The 26,578-nt window shown below is 51.2% G+C and overlaps 1 protein-coding gene across 4 annotated transcripts in view; it reads right to left on the reverse strand.

Moving 5' to 3' along the window:
* DHX34 (DExH-box helicase 34) overlaps positions 1–26,578 on the reverse strand; it is a 54,778-nt gene that overhangs the window by 23,866 nt on the left and 4,334 nt on the right. For 2 of the 4 annotated variants that reach the window (XM_059045736.2, XM_067018431.1), the window contains exons 3-13: positions 24,456–24,767; positions 22,951–23,205; positions 20,160–20,262; positions 18,987–19,204; positions 15,419–15,593; positions 13,883–14,076; positions 13,071–13,172; positions 11,270–11,512; positions 10,864–11,037; positions 10,387–10,504; positions 8,819–8,925 (exon numbers count right to left, since the gene is read on the reverse strand). In XM_059045736.2, coding sequence (XP_058901719.1) covers positions 8,819–8,925; positions 10,387–10,504; positions 10,864–11,037; positions 11,270–11,512; positions 13,071–13,172; positions 13,883–14,076; positions 15,419–15,593; positions 18,987–19,204; positions 20,160–20,262; positions 22,951–23,205; positions 24,456–24,767 — 2,001 coding nt within the window. Of the gene's footprint in view, positions 1–8,818; positions 8,926–10,371; positions 10,505–10,863; positions 11,038–11,269; positions 11,513–13,070; positions 13,173–13,882; positions 14,077–15,418; positions 15,594–18,986; positions 19,205–20,159; positions 20,263–22,950; positions 23,206–24,455; positions 24,768–26,578 lie in introns of all 4 variants that reach the window. The other 2 variants (XM_067018429.1, XM_067018430.1) reach the window with 1 other exon arrangement.

Below are 26,578 nucleotides of genomic sequence, written 5' to 3' on the forward strand. Positions count from 1 at the left end.
ATGATCTCTCTCTCTCCTCATAATCTCTCTCTCCTCATAATCTCTCTCTCTCCTCATAACTTCTCTCCTCATAATCTCTCTCTCCTCATAATCTCTCTCTCCTCATAATCTCTCTCCTCATAATCTCTCTCTCCTCATAATCTCTCCTCATAACCTCTCTCTCCTCATAATCTCTCTCCTCATAATCTCTCCTCATAATCTCTCTCCTCATAACCTCTCTCCTCATAATATCTCTCTCTTCATAATCTCTCTCCTCATAATCTCTCCTCATAATCTCTCCTCATAATCTCTCTCTCCTCATCTCTCCTCATAATCTCTCTCTCCTCATAATCCCTCTCTCTCCTCATAATCTCTCTCCTCATAATCTCTCTCTCCTCATAATCTCTCTCCTCATAATCTCTCTCTCCTCATAATCTCTCTCTCTCTCCTCATAACCTCTCTCCTTATAATCTCTCTCTCCTCATAATCTCTCTCTCCTCATAATCTCTCCTCAGAATCTCTCTCCTCAGAATCTCTCTCCTCATAATCTCTCTCCTCATAATCCCTCTCTCTCCTCATAATCTCTCTCTCCTCATAATCTCTCTCTCCTCATAATCTCTCTCTCCTCATAATCTCTCTCTCCTCATGATCTCTCTCCTCATAATCTCTCTCTCCTCATAATCTCTCTCCTCATGATTTCTCTCTCCTCATAATCTCTCTCCTCATAATCCCTCTCTCTCGTCATAATCTCTCTCTCCTCATAATCTCTCTCCTCATAATCTCTCTCTCCTCATAATCTCTCTCCTCATAACCTCTCTCTCCTCATAATCTCTCCTCATAATCTCTCTCCTCATAATCTCTCCTCATAAACTCTCTCTCCTCATAATCTCTCCTCATAAACTCTCTCTCCTCATAATCTCTCTCTCCTCATGATCTCTCTCTCTCTCCTCATAATCTCTCTCTCCTCATAATCTCTCTCTCCTCATAATCTCTCTCCTCATAATGTCTCTCCCTATAATCTCTCCTCATAATCTCTCTCCTCATAATCTCTCCTCATAAACTCTCTCTCCTCATAATCTCTCTCTCCTCATGATCTCTCTCTCTCTCCTCATAATCTCTCTCTCCTCATAATCTCTCTCCTCATAATGTCTCTCCCTATAATCTCTCCTCATAATCTCTCTCCTCATAATCTCTCTCTCCTCATAATCTCTCTCTCCTCATAATCTCTCTCCTCATGATCTCTCTCCTCATAATCTCTCTCTCTCCTCATAATCTCTCTCCTCATAATCTCTCTCCTCATAATCTCTCCTCATAATATCTCTCCTCATAATCTCTCCTCATAATCTCTCTCTCCTCATAATCTCTCTCCTCATAATCCCTCTTTCTCTTCATAATCTCTCTCTCCTCATAATCTCTCTCCTCATAATCTCTCTCTCCTCATAATCTCTCTCCTCATAATCCCTCTCTCCTCATAATCTCTCTCTCCTCATATCCCTCTCTCCTCATAATCCTCTCTCCTCATAATCCCTCTCTCTCCTCATAAGAATCTCTCTCTCATAATCTGTCTCTCCTCATAATCTCTCTCCTCATAATCCCTCTCTCTCCTCATAATCTCTCTCTCCTCATAATCTCTCTCTCCTCATAATCTCTCTCCTCATAATCTCTCTCTCTCTCCTCATAACCTCTCTCCTTATAATCTCTCTCTCCTCATAATCTCTCTCTCCTCATAATCTCTCCTCAGAATCTCTCTCCTCAGAATCTCTCTCCTCATAATCTCTCTCCTCATAATCCCTCTCTCTCCTCATAATCTCTCTCTCCTCATAATCTCTCTCTCCTCATAATCTCTCTCTCCTCATAATCTCTCTCTCCTCATGATCTCTCTCCTCATAATCTCTCTCTCCTCATAATCTCTCTCCTCATGATTTCTCTCTCCTCATAATCTCTCTCCTCATAATCCCTCTCTCTCGTCATAATCTCTCTCTCCTCATAATCTCTCTCCTCATAATCTCTCTCTCCTCATAATCTCTCTCCTCATAACCTCTCTCTCCTCATAATCTCTCCTCATAATCTCTCTCCTCATAATCTCTCCTCATAAACTCTCTCTCCTCATAATCTCTCCTCATAAACTCTCTCTCCTCATAATCTCTCTCTCCTCATGATCTCTCTCTCTCTCCTCATAATCTCTCTCTCCTCATAATCTCTCTCTCCTCATAATCTCTCTCCTCATAATGTCTCTCCCTATAATCTCTCCTCATAATCTCTCTCCTCATAATCTCTCCTCATAAACTCTCTCTCCTCATAATCTCTCTCTCCTCATGATCTCTCTCTCTCTCCTCATAATCTCTCTCTCCTCATAATCTCTCTCCTCATAATGTCTCTCCCTATAATCTCTCCTCATAATCTCTCTCCTCATAATCTCTCTCTCTCCTCATAATCTCTCTCTCCTCATAATCTCTCTCCTCATGATCTCTCTCCTCATAATCTCTCTCTCTCCTCATAATCTCTCTCCTCATAATCTCTCTCCTCATAATCTCTCCTCATAATATCTCTCCTCATAATCTCTCCTCATAATCTCTCTCTCCTCATAATCTCTCTCCTCATAATCCCTCTTTCTCTTCATAATCTCTCTCTCCTCATAATCTCTCTCCTCATAATCTCTCTCTCCTCATAATCTCTCTCCTCATAATCCCTCTCTCTCCTCATAATCTCTCTCTCCTCATATCCCTCTCTCCTCATAATCCTCTCTCCTCATAATCCCTCTCTCTCCTCATAAGAATCTCTCTCTCATAATCTGTCTCTCCTCATAATCTCTCTCCTCATAATCCCTCTCTCTCCTCATAATCTCTCTCTCCTCATAATCTCTCTCTCCTCATAATCTCTCTCTCCTCATAATCTCTCTCCTCATAATCTCTCTCTCTCTCCTCATAACCTCTCTCCTTATAATCTCTCTCTCCTCATAATCTCTCTCTCCTCATAATCTCTCCTCAGAATCTCTCTCCTCAGAATCTCTCTCCTCATAATCTCTCTCCTCATAATCCCTCTCTCTCCTCATAATCTCTCTCTCCTCATAATCTCTCTCTCCTCATAATCTCTCTCTCCTCATAATCTCTCTCTCCTCATGATCTCTCTCCTCATAATCTCTCTCTCCTCATAATCTCTCTCCTCATGATTTCTCTCTCCTCATAATCTCTCTCCTCATAATCCCTCTCTCTCGTCATAATCTCTCTCTCCTCATAATCTCTCTCCTCATAATCTCTCTCTCCTCATAATCTCTCTCCTCATAACCTCTCTCTCCTCATAATCTCTCCTCATAATCTCTCTCCTCATAATCTCTCCTCATAAACTCTCTCTCCTCATAATCTCTCCTCATAAACTCTCTCTCCTCATAATCTCTCTCTCCTCATGATCTCTCTCTCTCTCCTCATAATCTCTCTCTCCTCATAATCTCTCTCTCCTCATAATCTCTCTCCTCATAATGTCTCTCCCTATAATCTCTCCTCATAATCTCTCTCCTCATAATCTCTCCTCATAAACTCTCTCTCCTCATAATCTCTCTCTCCTCATGATCTCTCTCTCTCTCCTCATAATCTCTCTCTCCTCATAATCTCTCTCCTCATAATGTCTCTCCCTATAATCTCTCCTCATAATCTCTCTCCTCATAATCTCTCTCTCTCCTCATAATCTCTCTCCTCATGATCTCTCTCCTCATAATCTCTCTCTCTCCTCATAATCTCTCTCCTCATAATCTCTCTCCTCATAATCTCTCCTCATAATATCTCTCCTCATAATCTCTCCTCATAATCTCTCTCTCCTCATAATCTCTCTCCTCATAATCCCTCTTTCTCTTCATAATCTCTCTCTCCTCATAATCTCTCTCCTCATAATCTCTCTCTCCTCATAATCTCTCTCCTCATAATCCCTCTCTCTCCTCATAATCTCTCTCTCCTCATATCCCTCTCTCCTCATAATCCTCTCTCCTCATAATCCCTCTCTCTCCTCATAAGAATCTCTCTCTCATAATCTGTCTCTCCTCATAATCTCTCTCCTCATAATCCCTCTCTCTCCTCATAATCTCTCTCTCCTCATAATCTCTCTCTCCTCATAATCTCTCTCCTCATAATCTCTCTCCTCATGATCTCTCTCCTCATAATCTCTCTCTCCTCATATCCCTCTCTCCTCATAATCTCTCTCTCCTCATAATCTCTCTCTCTCCTCATAATCTCTCCTCATAATCCCTCTCTCTCCTCATAATCTCTCTCTCTCCTCATGATCTCTCTCTCTCCTCATAATCTCTCTCTCCTCATAATCTCTCTCTCCTCATAATCTCTCTCTCTCCTCATAACTTCTCTCCTCATAATCTCTCTCTCCTCATAATCTCTCTCTCCTCATAATCTCTCTCCTCATAATCTCTCTCTCCTCATAATCTCTCCTCATAACCTCTCTCTCCTCATAATCTCTCTCCTCATAATCTCTCTCTCCTCATAATCTCTCTCCTCATAACCTCTCTCCTCATAATCTCTCTTCATAATCTCTCTCCTCATAATCTCTCCTCATAATCTCTCCTCATAATCTCTCTCTCCTCATAATCTCTCTCCTCATCTCTCCTCATAATCTCTCTCTCCTCATAATCCCTCTCTCTCCTCATAATCTCTCTCCTCATAATCTCTCTCTCCTCATAATCTCTCTCCTCATAATCTCTCTCTCCTCATAATCTCTCTCTCTCTCTCCTCATAACCTCTCTCCTTATAATCTCTCTCTCCTCATAATCTCTCTCTCCTCATAATCTCTCCTCAGAATCTCTCTCCTCATAATCTCTCTCTCCTCATAATCTCTCTCTCCTCATAATCCCTCTCTCTCCTCATAATCTCTCTCTCCTCATAATCTCTCTCTCCTCATAATCTCTCTCCTCATAATCTCTCTCCTCATGATCTCTCTCCTCATAATCTCTCTCTCCTCATAATCTCTCTCTCCTCATAATCCCTCTCTCTCCTCATAATCTCTCTCGCCTCATATCCCTCTCTCCTCATAATCTCTCTCTCCTCATAATCTCTCTCTCTCCTCATAATCTCTCCTCATAATCCCTCTCTCTCCTCATAATCTCTCTCTCTCCTCATGATCTCTCTCTCTCCTCATAATCTCTCTCTCCTCATAATCTCTCTCTCCTCATAATCTCTCTCTCTCCTCATAACTTCTCTCCTCATAATCTCTCTCTCCTCATAATCTCTCTCTCCTCATAATCTCTCTCCTCATAATCTCTCTCTCCTCATAATCTCTCCTCATAACCTCTCTCTCCTCATAATCTCTCTCCTCATAATCTCTCTCTCCTCATAATCTCTCTCCTCATAACCTCTCTCCTCATAATCTCTCTTCATAATCTCTCTCCTCATAATCTCTCCTCATAATCTCTCCTCATAATCTCTCTCTCCTCATAATCTCTCTCCTCATCTCTCCTCATAATCTCTCTCTCCTCATAATCCCTCTCTCTCCTCATAATCTCTCTCCTCATAATCTCTCTCTCCTCATAATCTCTCTCCTCATAATCTCTCTCTCCTCATAATCTCTCTCTCTCTCTCCTCATAACCTCTCTCCTTATAATCTCTCTCTCCTCATAATCTCTCTCTCCTCATAATCTCTCCTCAGAATCTCTCTCCTCATAATCTCTCTCTCCTCATAATCTCTCTCTCCTCATAATCCCTCTCTCTCCTCATAATCTCTCTCTCCTCATAATCTCTCTCTCCTAATAATCTCTCCTCATATCTCTCCTCATAATCTCTCTCTCCTCATAATCCCTCTCTCTCCTCATAATCTCTCTCCTCATAATCTCTCTCTCTCCTCATGATCTCTCTCTCTCTCCTCATGATCTCTCTCCTCATAATCGCTCTCTCCTCATAATCTCTCTCCTCATGTCTCTCCCTATAATCTCTCCTCATAATCTCTCTCTCCTCATAACCTCTCTCTCCTCATAATCTCTCTCCTCATAATCTCTCTCTCCTCATAATCTCTCTCCTCATAACCTCTCTCCTCATAATCTCTCTTCATAATCTCTCTCCTCATAATCTCTCCTCATAATCTCTCCTCATAATCTCTCTCTCCTCATAATCTCTCTCCTCATCTCTCCTCATAATCTCTCTCTCCTCATAATCCCTCTCTCTCCTCATAATCTCTCTCCTCATAATCTCTCTCTCCTCATAATCTCTCTCCTCATAATCTCTCTCTCCTCATAATCTCTCTCTCTCTCTCCTCATAACCTCTCTCCTTATAATCTCTCTCTCCTCATAATCTCTCTCTCCTCATAATCTCTCCTCAGAATCTCTCTCCTCATAATCTCTCTCTCCTCATAATCTCTCTCTCCTCATAATCTCTCTCTCCTCATAATCCCTCTCTCTCCTCATAATCTCTCTCTCCTCATAATCTCTCCTCATATCTCTCCTCATAATCTCTCTCTCCTCATAATCCCTCTCTCTCCTCATAATCTCTCTCCTCATAATCTCTCTCTCTCCTCATGATCTCTCTCTCTCTCCTCATGATCTCTCTCCTCATAATCTCTCTCTCCTCATAATCTCTCTCCTCATGTCTCTCCCTATAATCTCTCCTCATAATCTCTCTCTCCTCATAATCTCTCTCTCCTCATAATCTCTCTCTCCTCATAATCTCTCTCCCTCTCATAATCTCTCTCCCTCTCATAATCTCTCTCCTCATAATCTCTCCTCATAATCTCTCTCCTCATAATCTCTCTCTCCTCATGATCTCTCTGTCCTCATAATCTCTCTCCCTCCTCATAATCTCTCTCCTCATAATCTCTCTCTCTCCTCATAACCTCTCTCTCCTCATAATCTCTCTCCTCATAATCTCTCTCTCTCCTCATAATCTCTCTCCTCATAATCTCTCTCTCCTCATAATTTCTCTCTCCTCATAATCTCTCTCTCTCTAAAGGAAAAAAAGGGGGGGGGGCTTCCCTGGTGACGCAGTGGTTGAGAATGCGCCTGCCGATGCAGGGGACACGGGTTCGTGCCCCGGTCCGGGAAGATCCCACATGCCGCAGAGCGGCTGGGCTCGTGAGCCACGGCTGCTGAGCCTGTGCGTCCAGAGCCTGCACCCCGCAATGGGAGAGGCCACAACAGTGAGAGGCCCGCGTACCACACACACACACACACAAAAATAATAATAATAATTTTTTTTTTTAAAAAAGATAACACGTTGGGGAAAATTCTGTGGGATGGGGCGGGGGTGAGTGGCTAGGGCAGGACTCGCCACGGGTCGAGGGTCTGTGGGGCTGGTGATAGAATATGAGCTTTCAGTGTGCTGTTCTGTCTACTTTTGTGCATGTTTAAAATTCTCCATCATCAGAAACCATATGGGGCGGGGGGGTTGAAATATCAGGCAGCACCTCAGCCAGCAAAGCCGTGTTTCCGTCCTGAGGTCCTGCCGATCACCAGTACACCGGCCCTGGCCCCACTTCACTCCCCCGTCCAGCACTGATACAACATCTGGTGTGGTCTCTTGCATTTGTGCTTCTCTTTACCATCTGCCTCCCCCACTTATACATGAGCCCCACGAACACAGGGAATCTTGTCCATTCTGACCACGACTGCATTCCCAGAACCCGGAAGAGTACTCAGTGGCTGGTGTCAGGTGGCCACTCAGTACATGTTTGAACGAAGACATAACGGAGCAGATCAGAGTTCGCTTTCTTGGTGCCAGTGGAAATCAGCGTCAACAACCTCTCCCAGGGCTCTAGGAAGGCTTTCTCTCTTCCCTCTATGTTCCCTGGGATGGAAGCGAGGGGGTCGGGGTAACGGGGACACCCACCTGCTGGGGGGAGGCTTTAGGTGTGGCCCGTGACCCTTAGCTCAGGCTCAGCCACTTGCTCACTGTGTGGCTTAGTCAAGGGACACGCCCTCCTCCTCACTGCCCCCTGCCCCAGCCCCATCTTCTCCCCTATAAAGTGAGAACTGTGGCCAGGCCTGGAACCACAGGGTGGCCACAGTGGGCACACAGGTGTGGCAGCTACTGCTGTCAGGAACCCCCCCTTCCTGGCTGCAGACACATATACGCACATATATCCGCAATCTGAGCACGTCCTCAGCCTCCAGCACTATCTGCTCCTGCCCTATGACCGCAGTCGCCTCCTTGCTGGGCTCCTGGCCTCTGCCCCGTGTCAGACCCTGTCCCAGCTCTGCTCAGAACCCTCTGGAGGTGGGGGGGAGGGGGATCCAGTCTCACCTGCCTCCCTGACCTCTTCTCCAGCCATGCTGCCCCTCACTGACTCTGCTTCAGCTGTTCCCTGTCCACACCAGGCATGTGGTGCCTCAGGGCCTTTGCACTTGCTCTTCGCGCTGCCCAGGACACTCTTCCAGCAGAGGTCCCTATGGCTCCCTCCCTCCCTCCCTCCCTCCCTCCCTCCCTCAGATCTTTACTTGACTGCATCTTCTCAATGAGGCCCACCCGGATCACCTAATTCCATACTAGAACCTGTCCCTCCCCTCCCCCCTCAACCCACCCCTCCCCAATCCCTTTACCTGTTCTTTTTATTTTCCCCAAACGCTTACCGCTCTCTACCCTATCAGTTAGTGCTGCACTGCATTTAGTGCTACTGCCCGCCCCCCCCCCCCCCCCCCCCCCCGCCATGTGAGCTCCTGGAGAGCAGGAACCGGGTCTTGCCTTGTGCTCCTTCCACAGGTCCTGGCACCCGGCAGGCACTCAGAGAGTAATGAATGACAGCAGCCGGCCTGGGGGAAGGCGGCTCCTCCGGGCCACCCAGGGCCCCCTGCCCTGGGACACAGCCATGGCACCGGGAGCTGGGAGGCAGGGAGGCAGGGAGGCAGGGGCAAGAACACACCTGCAGAGCGGGGATGCGGACACAGTTCACCAGGTACGGTTTGTTGGTCTCCAGCAGGGAGACGAAGGTGAGGAGCTGGTGCTTGCTGCTCATCTTGTCCTTGTCATCTGAAAGGGTCAAGGGGACAGCTCAGCTCCCCCCACACCCCACACCCATCATCCCCCAGTGGCTGCCTGTCCCACCCGGGCCATTCACACATCCACACAAAGAATACGCTCACGTGTGTAACGCTAAAATGCCTGTGGCTTATTTTTAAATACTTTGCCAGGCTGGATGTGATTTTGGCTATTCAGTGATACTAAGAACTCCTGTTAATTTTGTTAAGAGTGATGACAGCATTGTGGAGACGCAAAAAAACAATCCTCATGAATATGATTTTTATTATTATTACTAACTGGTAAGCTGTCTGGGACTTGCTTTAACATGCTCCAGCAAAAAGGAAAAAAAAAATCAAGGGGACAGAAGAAACAAGGATGGAAAAATGGTGACAGCTACAGCTAGGTAAGAACACGGAGGGTTCCTCACTCTCTCTACTTGGAAGATGCCTGGAAATTACAAAATGTTTTCAAACAGGAGTAAAACAATGTAATAGGAAGAGGGTAAATTCACTTGGAATTTACAGCACTTGGAGAGGGCTTCCCTGGTGGCGCAGTGGTTGAGAGTCCACCTGCCGATGCAGGGGACGCGAGTTCGTGCCCCGGTCCGGGAAGATCCCACATGCCACGGAGCGGCGGGGCCCGTGAGCCATGGCCGCTGAGCCTGCGTGTCCAGAGCCTGTGCTCCGCAGTGGGAGAGGCCACAACAGTGAGAGGCGACCCCTGGCACCAGGCGCCAGGACCCAGGCGACCTCTCACAACAGTGAGAGGCCTGCGTGCCGCCCCCCCAAAAAAAAGATTAGAGAGAAAATTTCAAATTCTATCTTTGGTATTTAAAATCATAATCCTTACCTTTTGGGGTTACTGTTTACCATTTTAGTGCAGTGTGTTACTTTCTTTACAAACAGGAGAAGGATGAGTTGTGTTTCAGTGCTCAGGCAAAGCACACAACTAGTCCTTCACGTTGCAGACGTGAAGCCCGCTCCAGAGTGTGGGGCCTGCACCTGGGGAAGGGCACCCTGGTGGGACTGGCCTGGCCTGAGTGCAGCCTCAGCTGAGGCGACTTTTGTGGCCTGGATCCCACTGGAAGGTAGACCGAATCCAACTGCCTGAATGCTGGGGCTAGGGGAGCCCCCCGGGCAGGACCAAGCCCTGAAGTTCACAGGTCTACCCGCAGGCGCTGCTCTAACTGCTAAAACCTCAGGCCTTGGGACGGGCTCGGGGCTCGGGGCTCGGGGCAGCCAGCACCTAGTGGGAGGGCGAGGCTCAGCAAGGGGTGGACTTGCCAAGGCCACCCAGCCAGGTCTGGCTCTTAGGACCTGCGGGTCCCACGTCAGCAGCCCCAGAGAAGGCAGAGTGTGGGGAGGAGCGTGGGGGTAACCCCAGACGGCGAGGGGCACCCTGAGGTCACTGTCCTGTCCCTCACGTCCCCGATGGAGGGCTTCTCCCCACCCCTACCTGGGCTCATGGTACCTCGGCTCCCGTCGCCGCCCCTGGCCTCCTGTTCCTGCGTGTGCAGCACCTCAGGGCTGTTGGCGAAGATGCAGGTGGGGTGCAGCACGGCACCCTGCTTGGTCTCGGTGTGGAAGATCTGGAGAAGCCGAAAGCAGGCACGGGGTGACGGATGCCCTCAGACTTGCTCTTCCTGCTGCCAGGTTCCCTCCTCCTCATCTCAACGCAGAAGCCTCCTCCTCCAGGAAGCCCTCCCTGACCTCCTCCCAGGCTGATCAGGTCCCCCTCAGCCCCTGGGTCCCCATCCCGATCCCAACCACTCTGGTCATCTGCCTGGGAACGACTCTATCCCCCGCCCCCGCCACCAGACTGCGGCCCCACAAGAGCATGGCCAGGGCTGTTTCAGTCACTGCTGTATCCCCAGCACATAGCAGGTGCTGGGAAGGAGTGACAGACGACAAAACACACACGGGGATGGGGAGAGGGAAGGAGACCCACCTGGTCCGAGTCCTTGCGGCCGCTGTTGAACGGGTCCGGGATGGCAAGCTGGGGGTAGAGGCCCCGGCCCAGCACCAGCTTGAGCAGGGCCATGTGGTCCCGAGTCAGGGCCTGGGCCGAGCTGGTGGCGGCCTGAAGCTGCTGCAGGTTGTGCCGGAGCTTAAACTTCACATCCTGGCGGCAACACGGGGGAAGGTGGGTTCCCGAGGGCCCTCCCCACTACCCCAGGGGCTTGTACTGGAATCTGTGGATCCAAGGGTTTCTGTAGACTCCTGTCCACGGAAACCTGCCTCCTGAATGAGGGCAGGGCCCTGTCCCATAAGACCCCCAGGGCAGCCCACATCCCCACTCTGATCAACTCCATCCCCACCCACCCCAGGCACCAGTCAGCCCCACGGCGCCTCACCTGGATGTCCACATCGTCGCCAGCCCCCTGGGAGGCTCTGCCGCCCCGGTCCTCATCGCTGGAGCAGCCGTCCTGGTCCTCCTGGAGCCGCAGCACCTTGCGCCTGCGTCCCTGGCCCTCCTCATGCTGGCGCTTCAGCTGGTAGAGAGCCTGGCGCTCCCGGCGCTGTCGTAGCCGACTGTAGCTGTCCCCCGGCTTCGAGGCCTGGGCCCTGGCCAGCAGCCCGTGGTCTTCCAACAGCTCCTGGGGGCGGGAGGGGCCCGAGTGAGGGACACGGGGCAGGCCAAGTGTGCTCTGGATGCAGACGCACGTTCCGGTCTGGGGCCTGCTGCTGGCTCGCGCAAGACCTCACCCTTAGAGCCACACTTTTCCTCAAATGAGAAACAGGGACCTTCCTGGGCCCTCCCTGCTAGGGCTGTTAGGGCTGAAAGGAGCTGTACGAGAACAACGCTCTGCACAGTGCCGGGCACGTGACCGCTCCGGGGAAGAGCCATCTCCGTCATCGGCCAGCGGAACACGGGCCAGCCGCCAGGAGGAAGGAGAGGAGGCCGCGCGATCACCACCCAGGGGCCTCCCAGGGGCCTCCTCTCCACACGGCCGTCGCCAGGCTCCGGGTATGCTCAGAAATGCCAAGACCTGGGCCCCATCCCAGAAAGACTGAGTCAGAATCTCGGGGGCGGGGTGGATCTGGATTCACGGGCCCTCCCCGTGATTCCAATGCACGTTAGAGACCTACTGCCCACGCCTCTGGAAACAGCCTCCCAGGGACCTACTGCGTTGGCCCTTCTGTTTCTCATCGAGCCCCGACCAACGAGGAGAGATAGGATATCATATGCGACTCAGAGAGTGAGAGGGAGAAAAGGACCCACACTTTTCATTAGTTTTTCAGCCTCTGGGGCTCAACAAAGGTTGAACCGTTGCTCTTTAGACAGTCAGAGACGTTGAGAGATGCCGAGAACAGCTGGGCTGTTGGCCGTCCCCGACGTGGAGACCCCTGTGATTGCGTGGGCAGCCTTGGCGGCGACGGTCCGCTCTGGGCCGCAATCTGCCCTCCTGCAGCCGAGAGGGACAGTTACACCGGGGGCTCTTTTATTTCCGTTCCGTGGCACGCCACACGACCGCAGGGAAGTACTCGGCACTGGATCTTTTTGTGCTCGAATGGAAAGATGCCCATGGAATATTAACAACACAAGCAAGCTGCAGAACTACATCCTCATAACGACGATGAAAACTGCAAACACTTGTATGGGAACACCTGTGTGTCAGGCCCTTCTAAATGCTCTACGTGTATTAACTCATTTAATCTTCATGGGAGCGCTGGGAGGCAGGGGCTATTTTGAGCCTCCCCGTCTTCAGAGCGAGCAGCTGAGGCCCCGAGAGGTCCAGTAACTCGCCCAGGGTTGCACTGCTAGCAGGCGGCAGAGCTCAGATTCACTGCTGGGATGTCTGGCTCCAAATCTGGTGCCCCGTGCAGCCTGCTGGCACTCAGCCAGCTCGGCTCCCCCACTCCAGAGAAGGCGGCTTTTCGTGAGGATGCGGCTTGTGACCCTGTCCACCCCTCCAGGAAGCCCTCCTGGATCTCTACTCCTTTGCCCGGGCCCCACCCCACACCTGGTGGTGTGACGGTAGGGGAGGCGGGTGTAGGGCGGGGCTCTTGACGACTGTCAGGGGATGGGAAGCCGCGCCGCAGAAGGTGTTCATACACACCCCACCCCAGCGCCCCCCACCCCCGCCCGCCAGGTCTGTTCCTGGCCCTGTCTGCCCGGGAAGGCCGGCCCTCACCCCTCCTCCCGGGCCTCACCTTGAACTGGCGCCGCAGGTCTGCCATCTCATACAGCCGATGCTCCTCTATGCCCCGGTGGCGGCACCACCTGCGAGAGTTTCTGCTCCGTTCAGATTTCACCTGGGTGGAGGTCCGGCCACCAGAGAGTCAGGGCCTGGCCAGATGAGGGATGGGGGTGCCGACCCACTGCCCAGACAAACCCAGTGTGAGCCCAAACACCAGCCTCTGGGAGGATGGCAGGCAGGCCTGCCGGTCCTCCCTCAGCGCCGCCTGCTCTCCTCCTTCTTCCAGGTCTCAGCCCCACTGCCCCCTCCTACAGGAAGCCCTCTCAGACACCACACGGGGTCAGACACCCTCCTTGGGCTCTCCCAGCCCCTTTGGACTCCCCATCACAGCCCATTCTGGGTGGTCACTGTCCAGGGACAGTCTCTCTCCTGCACTGAGCTGGGAGCCCCAGGAGGGCCAGGCCAGGTAGTTTTAGTTTTAGTTTAGTGCTGGGTCCCCAGCACTGCCGAGAATAGGACCCGGCCCGGTCAGGGAACATGTGCTCAAGACATAGCCCCCACCCTAAGGCATCTAAACGTTCTCCAGATGGCACTGGCTTTCGTCAGTGCTTTAGAAACCTCAGGCTCCCCCTCAGGCGGGGGCCTCTGCACGTGCTGGTCCCATGAATGGAGTCGGGGTCCTCCGCAGACAGGCCCGGCCCGCGGAGGCTCAGTGGTCGTCCCTGGGGTGGGGGTGGGGCGCACAAGGAGGAGCCACAGCCTCAGGGAGGCCCTGGCCCCGGGCAGAACGACGGCCAGATGGGGGCACCCTGCTGTCAACCTCACCTGCACCCAAGTGTTGAAGACGTTGAAGAGCGTGAAGGGGTCACCCTGGTCACTCTCCAGGGGTCGCCGCGCCGCCACACACTCGGGGTTGCTCTGGGCGCTGCGGGTGAAGGGCGACTGGACGCTAAGGGCAGCGGCGATGGTGAGCACAGGCTCCGCCAGGTGGAACATGGAGCCCAGGATCAGCATCTTCCCTGGGGGCAGACACCGCGCTGAGCCTCCTGGGCGCCTGACGGTGTCCCCAGCCCTCTGGGACCCCTGACCCACCCTCCACCTCACCCACAGAGGGCCTCGGGAGCCAGAGGGACAGAATCAAACCCAGAATCGGATCCCAATGTGATGGAAGCCTGTTTCCACCTGCCCCAAGGTCAGTGGCCTGCATGTCACACATCTGACTCACCCTCGCTGTTCCCCTTGCCTATCTTTCCAGAAAGTTCCTGTTACACATGTAGCCTCATAAGATAAAGTAGGGCAGTAAAACAAGGCTGTCCCAGAACCCCTTAGCTCTGTCACCTCAGGCAAATCCCTCCACCTCTCTGTGCCTCTGTTTCCCCATCTGTGAAATGGGTTAACTGCAGCATCTATCTGCTGTGAGGATGAACTGTGTTTCACCCGTGAAGCACTGGGAGCTCCACCTAGCACAGAGCAAGAATGGTAACTGAGCCACCTGGGCCCAGAACTGCCCAGCACTGCATCCTCTGTGTCTCCTGCTCCGCAGGGCCCAGGGACCGACAGTGCCTGCCTGGTTGGGGCGTGCCTCCCTGGCGAGCGAGTGACAGCCTTTCTCTGAGCCCCGTTTTCCTCAACTGTACAACAGGAGCGCCCAGAGGCCCTCCCCTCACCAGGTGAAGATGAAATAAGGGTCACAAAGTCTTCCACTGACACAAAGCAGATGCTCACAGACTGTTCTCTTCCTTCTCAGATCTGATTCTCCTTGCACTAGCCCCGTTTCCTTCTAAAATAAACAAAAATAACCATTTCCACAGCTGTGGGTGGCCCTCAGGGTCGGTGGTATCCAGCCTGCTGCCCGCACTGACGCTCCAGCGTGTCGCAACGATGGGGACTTTAAGGACGCTGACACAGGCAGAAGGCTCCCCTGAGCATTATGCTTGGGAAGTGGTGCCCAGGTGGTAGAACTCAGCTACGAATATTCTCTGGGCCATGGACTGTTGGTAGACACAGAACGTCTCAAGTCAGGAGAATTGGGCAAGATGAATACGCCTCGGTCAGCAGGTCCCTCGGGAGGCGCAGGGATGACTCAGGATGAGCAAGAGGAAGAGGTAGGGTGGTTCTGACACCCAACCGCAAGACAGGGTGAACCACAGTGGGGCTGGGGCACGCTATGCAGACGAGGGAAGTGTCTGTTTTGTTTACTGCTGTATCCCTGGCACCAGAACAGGACCTGACACAGAGGACCTGAAAATGAATGCACAGGGCCCAGAGAAGGACCAGACTTGCCCCCGGGTCACTCAGAGCAAGCGGTGTCCCACACCCATTCCCAGGACCCTATGTGATCACCCAAAGGGGGGTCCTCACCAATCACGACGTCCACAGGCAGCTGGGCCAGCAGGGACCCGATGGGGGTGAGGGCCTCTGAGCTGTCCAGGGCCCCCTGGTCCCGGAGGTAGAGGATGGCCGTTTCCAAGCTGGTTGGTGGGGGAGGCTCGATGAAGGGAAAGGTTCGGGGGTCCCCCACACTCATGCCCTTCATCTGGAATGAGAACCAAACCCTGTCAGGAATGGGGAACACATGAGCCACTGTGAGACACTGGGGAACTCAGGGGTCACAAACGTGAGATACTTTAAAATGCCCAACGTCAAGGTCCAATGTACAGAAGCAGGGAAGGAGGGCCATTATCTGTCTGTCTGCCTAGCAGCTCTTCTCCACACCCTGGCCATGGAGTGAGCAGACGATCTAAGCTGGACCAATTAAGGTTTCTCAGCCCCTGGTCAGAGCGACTGACTAAGGAATGAGCACGTGACCTGAGCCGGGCCATTCAGAATCCTTCCCTCGGACCTTGCAGACTGGAGCTGAGAGAGAGAAGCTCCAGCATCCTCTCTGGTTGTGAGGGGCCAGGATGGAAGCCCAGAGCTGTTGTGGTTAGTTTTTCCACTGCCTGGAAATTAGCCCATTCATAGTAGATGGAGAAATCCTTAATTTTTCCTAAGCTAGACTTCCCCCCAACACGGACACACAAATCCATAAAATCCCCTTTTCTGCTAACAACAGTTTGAGTTGGGTTTCTCTCACTTTTGACCAAAGCATCCCGACTGATTCAAAGGCCCAGAGGGGTAGCAGGTCATGGGAAGAAAGCAGTGAAACATGAACCTCACCAGGCCTGGCATGGCATAGGGAAAGAGGACCTCTCTGGCGAGTGGATGAAGGAAAGGCTGGCATGGCGGCTCACGTGACCATGAGAGGGTGAGAACAAGGCCCAGAGAGCCTAGGGGTTCAGCCAAAGTCCCTGGGTAAGGTGACCTGCTCTCCTGGGCCTGATCTGGAGGACACCAGAAGTTCTGGCATCCACCCAGCAACCAGTGGTACCGCCTTCCTCCCTGCTCAATAAGCTGTGGTGTTGTCTGGGAGATAACTAATACTCATTAAAAGACCTTTGAATTAGAAGCTCTGGGTGAGGGGTAGGGCATGGATGCTTTTTGTTTTTTTAAGCGCTCTCATGATGCCAACGTGTAGCTGGGACTGTGAATCACTGCTCTGATCCAGTCAGGCAATGCCACCCCCCACCCCGGACAATTACAGGTCACAGGGTGGACACGTGACCCAGTTCTACTGACAAGACAGGGTGGGAGACCAGCCAGGGGACTTCTAGAAAAGGTTCCCATGGCCTTAAAAATGAGACCCACAAATTGGGAATTCCCTGGTGGTCCAGTGGTTGGGACTCTGCGCTTTTACTGCCGTGGGCCTTGGTTCAATCCCTGCTTGGGGAACTAAGATCCTGGAAGCTGCTTGGCACGGCCAAAAAAAAAAAGAGACCCACAAAGAGGGGCAGTTCATCGCCTCTGCACCCAGATAGCAAAGAAGGAGGAGGTGCTGCCCACGGCTACCAGAGCCAGGTGGCATTCATGAGGCGCGCTCTGGAGCTTGACAGCCTCAGATGCAATGCGGGCTCTGCCACTTGCCAGCCACACCCCACGAATCAAGCTACTTAACCTCTCTGCATCCTGTTTCTCATCCGTAACTTGGAATAAGTTTACCTACTACAGAGATTGTGTGAGGAGCAAAAGTTATATACGTAACTCAGGCACCTAGAGCAGAGCTGGCCACAGGAAATACTAGGTAAGTGCTTTTTATCATCCTCATCATCATCGTTATTAGGACAGCTGCTGCTAAGCTGAGGCTGGAAAGCTAGAAAAAACCCTGGTCCTTTTTTTTTTTTTTTTTTTTTTTTTTTTTGCGGTATGCGGGCCTCTCACTGCTGTGGCCTCTCCCGTCGCGGAGCACAGGCTCCGGACGCGCAGGCCCAGCGGCCACGGCTCACGGGCCCAGCGGCTCCGCGGCACATGGGATCCTCCCAGACCGGGGCACGAACCCGCACCCCCTGCATCGGCAGGCGGACTCTCAACCACTGCGCCACCAGGGAAGCCCCCCTGGTCCTTTTGACATCACCATTCTATTTAAATAACCAAGCCTGGGGACTTCCCTGGTGGTCCAGTGGGTAAGACTCCACGCTCCCAGTGCAGGGGGCCCGGGTTCAGTCCCTGGTCCGGGAACTAGATCTCACATGCCACAACTAAAAAAAGATCCCACGTGCCGCACCTAAGTCCTGGCACAACCAAAATACATTAAATAAGTAAATAAATATTAAATAAATAAATAAATAACCAAGCCTGGAATTTCCCTATCTCAACGTTTCTTGTTACGTGAAATGGTACATTTTCTGTATTGTTCAAGTCAGCATTTTTCAAACAGCAGGTTACGTAAGTCAGGAACTCCACGGCATGGGTCACAATTGGCATTTTTTTAAAAGGAAATCAAATGAATAGAAACAATCAGTGTGCATCACCCATAGGAAAGGGGGCTGGTCCACGCCTCTCTCCCACCTGGGCACGTGTTAGCCCGAGGAAGATGCCACCTGCTGTTCCCCACTTTCAATTTCTGCTTCTTCCTGAGCACAGAGACCACACTTCCCAGCCTCCCCTGCAGTGACGTGTGGCCACAGAACTGAGCTCTCACCAGGGTGAGTGGAAGGAAAGTACACTGCTTATGGACATGGCCCTCACACCCTCCCAAACGTAAGTCCCACGCTCTCTCCCCATCGCTGGCTGACACACATGATGAAGAGGCCCCAGGGAGACGATGGAGCCATGAGAGGAGAAAGGCCCAGGTCTCTGAATAAAGGAAACTGCCCACCAACCCAAGGACTAACGTTCTGCTGTGTTGGCTGTTATGTGAGTGGATCTATTTGTCACAGAAGCCTAATCTAAGCAAAACTAACTACTGAGATACGAGCCATGACATAAAATGTACTGAGAAACCCCGGTTTTTTGTTTGTTTGTTTTTGTTTTAATAAATGTATTTATTTATTTTGGGGTGCATTGGGTCTCCATTGCTGTGTGCGGGCTTTTCTCTAGTTGCAGCGAGCAGGGGCTACTCCTCGTGGTGGTGCAAGGGCTTCTCACTGCAGTGACTTCTCTTGTTGCAGAGCACAGGCTCTAGGCGCACAGGCTTCAGTAGTTGTGGCATACGGGCACAGTAGTTGTGGCTCACGGGCTTAGTTGCTCCACGGTATGTGGGATCTTCCTGGACCAGGGCTTGAACCCATGTCTCCTGCATTGGCAGGTGGATTCTTAACCACTGCACCACCAGGGAAGCCTGAAACCCGGGTTTTAAAAGCCACTTCTTGATGGGTTTTCTGTTATAGCTGAAAGCACTCTGATTGAGTCACAAGGTTCTTCCCACAACCCTGTGGATTTGGGGGAACAGTTCTCCCCTCAAAACGGGATCTGACATTTGGAAGGAATGAGTTCCACTCAGTAGCCTGGCCAGCCCTGCCCTTCCTGACCCTGAAACCATGTCTAAATGCCTCCTGGGTTCCTCTCTGGCACCAGCACTCAGGATCCAGTCCCCTACCAGCCCCGGCCTCACCTGCAGCACCAACGCATCCAGGGCGACCCTCCGAATCTCCGGGACAGGGTAGGGGGCGAAGGCATCGTAGTCCGATTCGGCATAGAGGCGGAAGCAGACACCAGGGCCCGTGCGGCCTGCCCGGCCCTTACGCTGCTCAGCACTGGCCTGACTGATCCAGAACTCCTGCAGCCGCTGCAGTTTGGCCTGCGGGTCATAGCTCATCTCCTTCACCTTCCCTGGGTGGGCAGGAGGGTAGCAGGGAGGGAAGGGAATGTGTGTGCGGGAGCCACGTGGGCCCTCCATGCGCCTGGCCCTCTACCCAGCCGTTCACTCACTGACACCCTCACTTACTCCTTTGTTCCAGTAACACTAACTGAGAGCTTACTCTTGGCCCCACCCTACCATTTTGTTAATGTATTCTTTAGTTTCCTCATTCACTTATCTTTTCATTTATTTTCTCAAGCCTTTTCTTACTCAGGTTCAGTCATCCAACATAAAATTATGGAATCTTTTATCATCAGTGGCCTCAGATTCAATACAATAAGATAACCACTGACACTTACTGAGCATTCATCCTGTGCCAGGTACCAGCCTCAGCCCCCAAATGTGTTAACTTCTTTAATCCTCACAACCTGAGGGAGGTGCCCTTATTAAATTGCCATTTTACAAATGAGCACACTGACACACTGAGAGTCACACAGCCGGCAGTGTACCTGCAGGCTGGCCCCGGTGTCTCCTCACCACTAGGCTATGCTGACTTTCCAGAGAACAGTCTAGTTGGGAAGACAGACAATAAATAGATCAAGATATATAAAATATAATGCCCACACTATGAAGAAAAACAAAGACTCATAAGGGAAGTGACAGTGAAAGGAGATCACTTAGATAAAGCGAACAAGCGGGCTTCTCTAATGGGGAGACATTTGCGCAGGTCCTGAAATAAGGTGAGGGAGTGACCCGTGTAAAAATCCGGGGAGAGATGGCTCTCAGCAGAGACGATGGTAAGTGCAAAGGCCCTGAGGCAGGAGCAAGCTAGGAAGGCCTGAGCAAGATTAAGATGCTGCCACTGCTCCACAGCCCTAAACACTACCTCCTCCCTGCTGTGGTCTAGAGTTCCCTCACTACATGTGCACAGTTCCAAACCCCACACTTCTCACCAGATCCTTGAGGTAGCTGCGGGGCAGCGCTTACCAGAATCTACGACAAAGCGGATCCCATCAATGGTGACTGAGGTTTCAGCGATGTTGGTGGAGAGGATGCACTTCCGGACTCCAGGTGGGGGCACGTCAAACACCTGGGGTATAGTGAAGAGGCGGCATAAATGCCTTGTCTTTCTCTCACCCCCGGGCCCTTTGCACAACTAACTCGGCACTCACTAACCCATGTGTCCAGTGGCTTCCTGGATGCCTCCTGGATGTCCCATGGGCACCTCACAGTCATATGTCTAAAACAGCCTCAGCACCTTCTACTGAACCCTTCCCTACTCGGGCCCCCATCTTAGAGATGGCTCATCATCTACTGCCTCACCAGGGCCAGAAACCTGGGCTGTCCTGGGTGTTCCCTCCCTTCTCACCCACCCAGCCACACCTGATCATCTTGAACATCTCATGAATTCACTCCCTCCTCCCCAAACCCACAGCCCCTGCCCTGCTCCACGCCCCTCCTTTCCCACCCCAATCCCGCTCCAGCTTCCTCCCTGGTCTCTAGTCTCATCCCCTCCCATCCAGCCTTCACATGCAGCAGAGGGATCTGCTAAAGCACAAACTGGCACTGCCCGCCACCTTGCTCAGAACCTTCCCATGACACCCCCAGTGCCCTCAGGACAAAGCCCACCACCACATTGGGTCTTCAAGGTCCCTGGTGGTCTAACCCTGACCACCTCTCCAGTCCCATCTCTCCTGACTTCCCCTTCACAATCTGGACCCAGCCACTTTGAGTGCAGTTTCCCATCTGTCCCATCTTACTCTCACCCCAGGCCCTTTGCACAAGCCCTTCTCATGGACCCAAGAGACAGCCAAGCACAGTGGTTAAGAGTGGCTGTCAGCAACTGCAGCCTACAGGCCAAATCCACCCTGCCACCTGTTTTTGTAAATCAAGTTTTAATGTAACACAGCCTCACCAGGTCAGTCTACAGGTGCTTTCTACCTGTAAGAGTAGAGTAGTTATGACAGAGACCATAGAGCCCATAAAACGTAAAAATTTGCCCTCTTCACAGAAAGTCTGCCAACCTCTGGTTAAGGGCTCTGGTACCAAATTACCAAGTTCTACACCCTGGCTCTGCCAATTATGTGACTTTGCATAAGTGCCTGCGCCTCAGTTTCTGTATCTATTGAATGGGGACAACAGGACCCGGCAGACAGGGTGGCTGTGAAGATTAGAGACAAGGAGTACATAGAGCTCAGGACTCTGCCCAGAACAAAACAAGTGCTCCACACACTTCAGCTGGGACATGCTTCTCCTTACCCCCTTCCTAGAATGGGGCTTTGTCAGGTCTCCACGTGCAGAGTCCCTTCCTCCAGGAAGTCTTTCCTGAATCCACCATGACTCTGCTCTCAGAGTATCCAGAGTTCTCCTCTACCACTGTGGGATTGTCAATTACTTGTCTATGCCCCACTCAGCAGACCAGCAGCTTGAGGGGAAGAACCATATCTCAGCTCCCACCGTGTGCCAAAGAGGCCCCTTGGAGCAAGGGGGGCACTAAGGAGGTGCTCAAAGGTTGTTTCTTTAATCACTAAACAACCAAGTCTGACCTGAAGGGATTCTTCCAGAGGTGACTATGGTAGTCAGCCTCCAGGACAGCCTGGGGGAGTCTCAACTCCCGGGATTCACACCCTCACCCAGTACCTTCCCCCTGAACAGGGCAGACTGGGTTAAAAACTAAGGGATAGGGCTTCCCCGGTGGCACAGTGGTTAAGAATCCACCTGCCAATGCAGGGGACATGGGTTTGAGCCCTGGTCCAGGAAGATCCCACATGCCGCAGAGCAACTAAGCCCGTGCGCCACACTGTGCTCTAGAGCCCACGAGCCACAACTACTGAAGCCCACGTGCCTAAAGCCCGTGTTCCACAACAAAAGCAGCCACCGCAATGAGAAGCCCGCACACTGCAACGAAAAGTAGCCCCCACTTGCCACAGCTAGAGAAAGCTCGTGCGCAGCAATGAAGACCCAATGCAGCCAAAAATAAATAAATAGAATAAATTTAAAAATAAATAAATAAAATAAAATTATCTACTATCTGGAAATTTACAAAACAAAACAAAAAACAAAACAACTAAGGGATACTGTAGAAATAATGCTTTGTGATTTCCAAAGCTGGGTCATAAAAGATATTGGGGATTCTACTTTTGTCTCTTGGGAAAAGCCAGCCACCATATTGTGAGGACACTCAAACAGCCCCCTAGAGAGGCCCCCAGCCAACAGCCAGCTCCATCTGAGAAGATAATCCTTCAGCCCCAGTCAAGCCTTGAGAGCATTCCCCAGCTGACATCTGACTGCAACCTCATGAGAGATCCTGAGCCAGAACCATCCAGCTAAGCTCCTCCCAGATTTCTGATCTACAGAAACTATGTGAGATAATGAATGTAAACAGTAAACGTGCTGCTAGGTGTGGGGCTAATTTGTTACACGGCAATCAATAACTAAGACAGTGACCCAAAGGCCTCTCTCCCAGCACCCTTCCATTCCAACCAAGCGGTCTCTTCACCTTTCCCCACACCCCACTCACAGGTTCCCACCTCCAGGCCTTTGCTCAAGCTGGTTCCCCCGACCTGGACTGCCTTCCTCCCTCTCCTCCTACTCAAAACCCTCCTTGTCCTCCAAAGCTCAGCTCCAATGCCTCCCACCTCATCAGGAACTCAAAGATGGGAGCAGCCCCTCTGCAGCCCACAGCCCTGGCTTCTGGGGCCACACGAGTCCTGCATTAGCCGCCCTCAAGCCCTCCTAGAGCCCCATCTGCCCCACGGGGCCTGGCTGCATGCGCCACCTTGTCCTGGTCGGCCACAGAGAGGGCGCTGTGCAGCGGCAGCACGGCCCAGCGCTGGGTGCGGCTGGCGTAGGTCTGGGCGGCCTCGAGCACGGCGCTGATCTCCGCCATGCCACTGAGGAAGACCAAGAGGTCACCCCGCTCCTCGGGTGGGTACTTATTGTCAATGGCCTCCAGCACCCTGAGGAAGGGCCGCGGGTCCAGCTTCTCCGACTTGGATGTTGTCGGCTCGGCCTCCTGCGGCTGGTACACGACCTGTGAGGAGACGGCCCCAGGCAGGAGCATACCTTGTCACTCCAGCTCCCGAGCAACGGGGAGGTCACAGGCTGACAGAGAAGCCGCAGATCAGTCAGGCAGCAGACAGCACACTCAAAGACGATAATTTGGGGAGGATGTAATAAAAGGTCAAAGTATCAAGGTAATTGGAAGGTTTCTGGGGTGCTGGTAATGTTCATGTTTTTTAATCTGGGTGCTGGCTCTATACAGGTATTTAATTTGTGAAAATTAATTGAGCTGTACACTTGTGATATGGGTACGCTTTTGTATCCGGAGTATCACTCCAACAAGAACAAAATTTTAAGGGGTGGAGTTGGGATTAAAACTCTAGAAATCACTTCTCTGAAAGAATCCAAGAATCCTCACTGTTTCTAATGGCTACTTAGAAGACAGACTGATGGGCATTTAGACCCAGAAACCACAAGGGACAGTGCATCTCCTGGTGCCAGGAACCTCAGAGCTCTTAGCAATTCTTGGGCCCCAAAACAAGAGGAAGTAGTGGTTATCAAAACCATAAAGGAGAGAGCTGTGTGGAGAGACATCTCGGAAAGGAGCTGTGACTTTAGGTGAGGGTCACAGTTCACTGGAGACCTCGGGGGAGGGGCTGACTCTCCTTTTCCCACTGGCCAACCAGAAGGCAGAGGGGAAAGGGGTCTGTTTGTGCCTCCCAGGGAAGCCAGGAAGGTGGGGAAGGGACAAGGAGATCTGGAAGGGCAAACAGAAGCTATCGAGCACAGGGCCATGTCTGTCTGCGAGTGGGATTCAAGTCCTGGCTCTGCCTCTTCTGAGATACTGCTAAACACCCTGTAATGCACAGGGCAGCCAAGAATTATCCAGACCCAAATGTCAAAAGCGCTGGGTCTGAGAAACCCTGCCCTATGAGATGGTAGAGCAATGAGAAAAGAGGAGCCTGGGTCCCTGAATGACCACGTAGAACAGAGCTGCCCATCAGTCTGGACCAGCTACACTTGGCTGGCTTGGGTCATATAAGAAAAGTTTATTTCTACGTTATTTGAGCCTTTAGATTTTGGGGTCTCCTCTAACAAGCACTTAGCACTCTATCCAGCACACTGTAAATGCTCCAAAAACAGCAGCTTTGAAAGAGAGCAAGAGAGAGAATGTCATTAATCAAAGACATGGGAAACAGAGAAGAAGAGAAGAGAAGGGACATGTCCAGGGTGGCCAGAGACTAGGTGGGAAGTCGGGGGGGTGGGGAGGGGGACACTGACCGTGATGGGGAAGAGCCTCCCGGGCACCTGTACCACAGGGGCGTTGCCGAAGTAGCTGGAAAAGAGCGAGATGTTGATGGTGGCTGACATGAGGATGACCTTGAGGTCAGGTCGCTGGGGCAGCAGGCGCCGGAGGATACCCAGGAGGAAGTCGTTGTGGAGATGCCGCTCGTGGACTTCATCCACGATCAGGACCTGGTACTGCGGCAGGCTGGGCTCCCGCTGGATTTGCCTCAGGAGCAGCCCCACTGTCAGGAACACAATCTTGGTGGCCGCCGAGCGTGTGCTCTCAAAACGGACCTGGTAGCCGACCTGGGGGCGGGGGTGGTGGGGGCGCGTGGTCAGGGCAGGACAGGGCCGGGGCCACAGCCCCTCGCCCTCCCCAAGCTGAAAATCTGAGCAAATGTCCCACATCAGACTCTGGAGTCCAACAGGCTTGGGTTCAAATGCCACCTCTGCCAGAATTACATGTGCTAATGCACATAAAGTACTTGGCACAGAGCCTGATGTATGATACTAATTAATTATAATAGTAATGCTTAACCTTTCTTTGAGTCCTTTCTATGTACCAGGAACTAACTACTTTAAATCTTTATGTATATCAACTCACTTCATCCTCACAACTACCACACAATATAAGCACTAGTATTACCCTCACCTCAGAAATGGAGAAACTGACACCAGTCATCCAAAGTAAAACCGCTAAAAAGTATTACTGAGAGGAAATGTATCTTAACCCCTACCTCACATCATACACACATAGATTTCAGATGAATTACAGTCCTAAATGTAAAGGTTTTTAAAAAAAACAGAACATCTTCATGACCTTAAAGTATGCAAAAATTCCTTACACAGAACCCAAAGAGTGGCAACCATAAAAAGAAAATGACAGACTGTGTTATATTTAAATGAAATGACACCATCATCAAAAGACACCATTCAGAAAATGAAAGGAAACTCACAGAATAGAAGACAAGATTTACAATACATAAATCCTACAAAGGCCTCATATCCAGATTCTATAAAGACATATAAATCAAGAACAAAAGCACAGAAAACACAAAAGCAAAATGGGAAAAAGACTTGAACAGACACTTCACAAAAGAGGATCTCCGAATGGCTAATACACACATGAAAAGGCACTCAACGGCCTTAGTCATCAAGGAAACAAAAATTAAAACTCACAATGCAGGGACTTCCCTGGTGGTCCAGGGGTAAAGAATCCGCCTTCCAATTCAGGAGATGTGGGTTCGATCCCTGGTCAGGTAACTAAGATCCCACATGCCGTGAGGCAACTAAGCCCTCTCGCCACAACTAGAGAGAGAAAAACCTAAATGCCACAACTAGAGAGAAGCCCGTGCACCACAAGGAAAGATCCTGCATGCCTCAACAAAGATCCTGCATGCCACAACTACTACCCAACACAGCCAAAACAAAACAAAACTCACAATGCAAATTAAAATGTGATATCACTACAGACCCACTGGAAAATCTAAAATGAAAATGATTAACCATAACAAGTATTGGTATGACCCAGTGATCCTACTCTTAGATATATACCCAACAGAAATATGTACCCAAACACACCAAAAGGCATGTTATAGAATGTTCGCAGTGGTACCATTCACAAGAGCCTAACACTAGAACTCTCCCCAATTCCCATCAACAGTAAAAGGAACCAATATCTGTGGTGCCTTCACAATGGAATACCATGCAACAGTGTGAATGAATGGTGTACATCTACATGATAATACTATAGGTGAGTCTCACGAAACTAATATTGAGCAACAGAGGCCATAATTCGCAATAGTGAGCAAGAGAACATACTTTTTGATTCCATTTATAAAAAGTAAGAAAAAGAGGGACTTCCCTGGTGGTCCAGTGGGTAAGACTCTGCGCTCCCAACGCAGGGGGCCCCGGTTCAATCCTTGGTCAGGGAACTAGATCCCGCATGCATGCTGCAACTAAGAAGTCCACAGGCTGCAACTAAAAGATCCCGTGTGTCGCAACTAAGACCCAGCACAGCCAAAACAAACAAATAAATAAATAAATTTTCAAAACAGTAAGAAAAAGAGGAGAAAATAATCTGTGATATTCTATCACTAATGCAGGTCTGATAATCT

The sequence above is a fragment of the Kogia breviceps genome, chromosome 18 (assembly GCF_026419965.1).
Source record: "Kogia breviceps isolate mKogBre1 chromosome 18, mKogBre1 haplotype 1, whole genome shotgun sequence".
In the NCBI taxonomy this organism is placed as follows: Eukaryota; Metazoa; Chordata; class Mammalia; order Artiodactyla; family Physeteridae; genus Kogia; species Kogia breviceps.